The following is a 3,191-nucleotide window of genomic DNA, read 5'->3' on the forward strand; positions in this document are numbered from 1 at the left end:
GAAGCAAGGAAGCTCAGATCCTCAGTATACGTCATTAGTCTCATCATATCAAATCTGTGGGGGTCAACCTTGTTAAAGATTGGTGACTCTTTTGTTCTATGTATTCTTCGCTATTATTCAATGTTATGAAAATCACCATCCTCTTCTTAAATTACGGGATTCAATTATTGCTATGATTAAATTTTATGTTCCGCTATGCTTGCTTGTTCTTGTCTTCTGCCTCAGATCTAGAAAGAATTATCTTTGACTAGGATTTACTTCAAATATTCCTGTTTAATTAGTTTATAAAAAGGTTTAACACTTTTTAGTCAAACAAGTATAGGAATTTGATTGTTGGTATTAAGGGTTGTTTCATAGCACCATAATTCTTGGAGAAGTGCTTCTTTAAAGACTGATTTTACAAAATCTAATTTTTTTTTTTTGGTTAAACTGGAAACTTTTATTTAACCAAGTGTAAATATGTACATCCACCCGCTCATTGGACTCTAGAGACGGGTCTTACAAAAATAGCCTATCTTTTTATCACTTAAGTTCCACATCTGGAACTTAAACTCTATACTAACATGGATATCTATTTATCCTATCTAAGACAACTCTCCATTTACAGTAGCTATTTCCTTAAATGTGTAAATGCAATACAATTTCTCTAACTCTATCCCTACTTTCTTTCCTTGTCTGTTGAAACCTTCGTAAGTTCCTTTCCATCCATGTGTGATATACTGTTGCTGCAAAGGCATTTCCAAGAATCTTCCATTTTGTATTCCTGCTCTTTGTTTTTGTAGACATCCATTCAATCTCTTCCTGCCATCTACCTACTTGTCGATCAATTCCAAACAGCCTCGAAATTTGCTTCCATATGAACTTTGAATATGAGCATTCAAAGAACAAGTGATCATGAGTTTCCTCTTCATCTGTCATACACAGAACACATTCTGCAGGTACTGGTATTCCCCATTTGATCAGCCTATCCACAGTTGCTAGTCTCCGATGCAGTGCCATCCACAGAATGAATTGATGCCTAGGGATCATACCTTATGTCAAGTACAATGTCTTCCAAGTAACTTTTGGATATTGTGGTATGAAGGAATAATAACCTGTGCTGATGGTATACTTCCCCTGTACAACATATAGTTCCAGCTCTTGTATTCCAGTGGTTAGCCATTTTTTGGCTTCAAATATTTTCCTTACCACCCAGCTAGCCTGTTTAGGAGTTTCCATGTTTTCAATCTCTTTCTTCTTTATATAGTGATTATGTATCCACATAACCCATAACTTGTCTTTCTTCTTTGCAATTGCCCATAACAGTTTCCCTATTGCTGCTCTATTCCACATAGAGAAGTTTATAATGTTCAGTCTTCATGCTGCTCTTGGCTTGCAAATTGTATCCCATGCTATAGGAGCTTTCTTTCCTTCATTGCTTCCATGCCATAGAAAGTTCCTGCATATCCCTGTAACCAGATCATGTACTTTTTTTGGAATCATGAAGACTTGTGCCCAGTATGTTTGCATTTCAAACAACACACTTTTGATTAGTTGGACTCTCCCTGCATATGATAAAAAGCTGGTTGTCCAGCATTTGACCCTTCCTGCATTCTATCAACCAAAGGCATGCATTGACTAATGGTGAGTTTTTTTAAGGACAAAGGGACACCTAAGTACTTGAATGATATTTCTCCAATGGTGAACTGCAACTTCTCCAGTATTTCTTGCTTGTGTTGATTAGATATTCCTGCCACATAGAATGAGCTCTTTTCCATGTTAGCCTGTAAGCCTGAAGCTGTGGAGAATTTTTCAAATTGTTTCATCATAAGTTCAATAGATACCTTATCAGCTCTACAGCACATTAATAAGTCATCAGCAAAACAAATGTGAACTATTCCCAATTTTGCACATTTAGGATGATAGTTAAAATCTGGATTTGATTTCAGCTGCTTTAAAGATCTGTTCAAGTACTCCATTACCAAAACAAAAAGATAAGGTGACATTGGGTCACCTTGTCTTAATCTTTTTTTCGCCTGAAACTTTGTTATTAATCCTTCATTGATCAGTAGGGAGTATGAAACTGTGCTTACACACTCCATAATTAGATTGACCATTTTGCAAGGAATACCAAGTTCCAGCATAAGAGCCCTTAGAAAATTCTAGTCCACTGAGTCATATTCCTTTCTAATATCCACCTTAACTGTACATCCTGGTGAAACTGTTTTCTGATTGTACCCTTTGATCAGTTCATGAGCTAGAATTACATTGTCCAAGATGTTTCTTCCTTCTATAAATGCTGACTGTGAAGGATCCACCAGATAATCCACTAACAACTTCAGCCTAGTAGTAAGCAGCTTGGCAATAATCTTGTACATTGTAGAATAGCATGCAATAGGTCTGAATTCCTTTACATAGTTTAGATTTGTCACTTTAGGTATGAGTGTGACAGTGGTGCAGTTGATCTCTCTAAGCAGCTTCCCTGTTTCAAAGAATTGCATTACTGCCTGTATAACATCTTCACCAATTACTTCCCAGTTTTCTTTGAAAAACTCAGCTTGATATCCACCTATTCCTGGAGCTTTATCATTTGGTAATTCTTGTACCACCCTTGTAATCTCCTCTTCTGTTACAGGCCTTATCATTTGTTGCTGTTGTGCCATTGATAGACAGGGTCCATCTCTGACTATGCTAACATCAATTCCAGTCATCACTGGGGCAGCCTCTCCTAGTAGCTTCTTGAAGAATTGTATAAACTCCTGCTGAATCTGCAGGGGATCAGTCAATCTCTCATTTTGTTCTGTACAAATGGATGTGACTCTATTCCTTGCCTGTCTGGCCTTCAATTGAGCATGGAAATATTTAGTATTAGAGTCTCCATGTTTGATCCATATAGCCCTTGACTTCTGTCTTAATACCTTCTCATGTACTGCATCCCATTTCTCCATTAGCATCAGAAGTTTCTTTTCTTGCTCTATCAGTTGTGGCTGTAAGTGATCATCATTAAGTTTCTGTTGTATGCCTTTAAGATCCTCCTTCATCTGTTTGAGTTTTTCCTCCACTGATGAATATTGTCTTTGTATTCCTCTAGTATGAATCTCTAGCAGTTTAAGTTTCCTACAGATAGCATACATAGTGTGTCCTTGTATTTCTTGCCTCCATATATTTTCACTGCTGCCTTATACTCTTCCTGTTGTAACATTACATTTAGT

At 36.9% G+C, this 3,191-nt stretch overlaps 2 protein-coding genes across 2 annotated transcripts; both read right to left on the reverse strand.

Annotated features, from left to right (window-relative positions):
* Positions 1-618: 618 nt before the first annotated feature.
* LOC109211517 lies at positions 619-999 on the reverse strand. The gene has a single exon (XM_019375053.1). The coding sequence runs from the start codon at positions 997-999 to the stop codon at positions 619-621; it is 381 nt and encodes a 126-aa protein (XP_019230598.1).
* A 530-nt stretch (positions 1,000-1,529) lies between these two features.
* LOC109211518 lies at positions 1,530-1,958 on the reverse strand. The gene has a single exon (XM_019375054.1). The coding sequence runs from the start codon at positions 1,956-1,958 to the stop codon at positions 1,530-1,532; it is 429 nt and encodes a 142-aa protein (XP_019230599.1).
* Positions 1,959-3,191: the final 1,233 nt, after the last annotated feature.

This window comes from Nicotiana attenuata, unplaced genomic scaffold, assembly GCF_001879085.1.
Source record: "Nicotiana attenuata strain UT unplaced genomic scaffold, NIATTr2, whole genome shotgun sequence".
Lineage (NCBI taxonomy): Eukaryota > Viridiplantae > Streptophyta > Magnoliopsida > Solanales > Solanaceae > Nicotiana > Nicotiana attenuata.

What these genes read in the sequence shown, in the direction of transcription:
- LOC109211517 (XM_019375053.1), bottom strand. Translation starts at nt 999, where the DNA reads ATGGCACTGCATCGGAGACTAGCAACTGTGGATAGGCTGATCAAATGG.
- LOC109211518 (XM_019375054.1), bottom strand. Translation starts at nt 1,958, where the DNA reads ATGGAGTACTTGAACAGATCTTTAAAGCAGCTGAAATCAAATCCAGAT.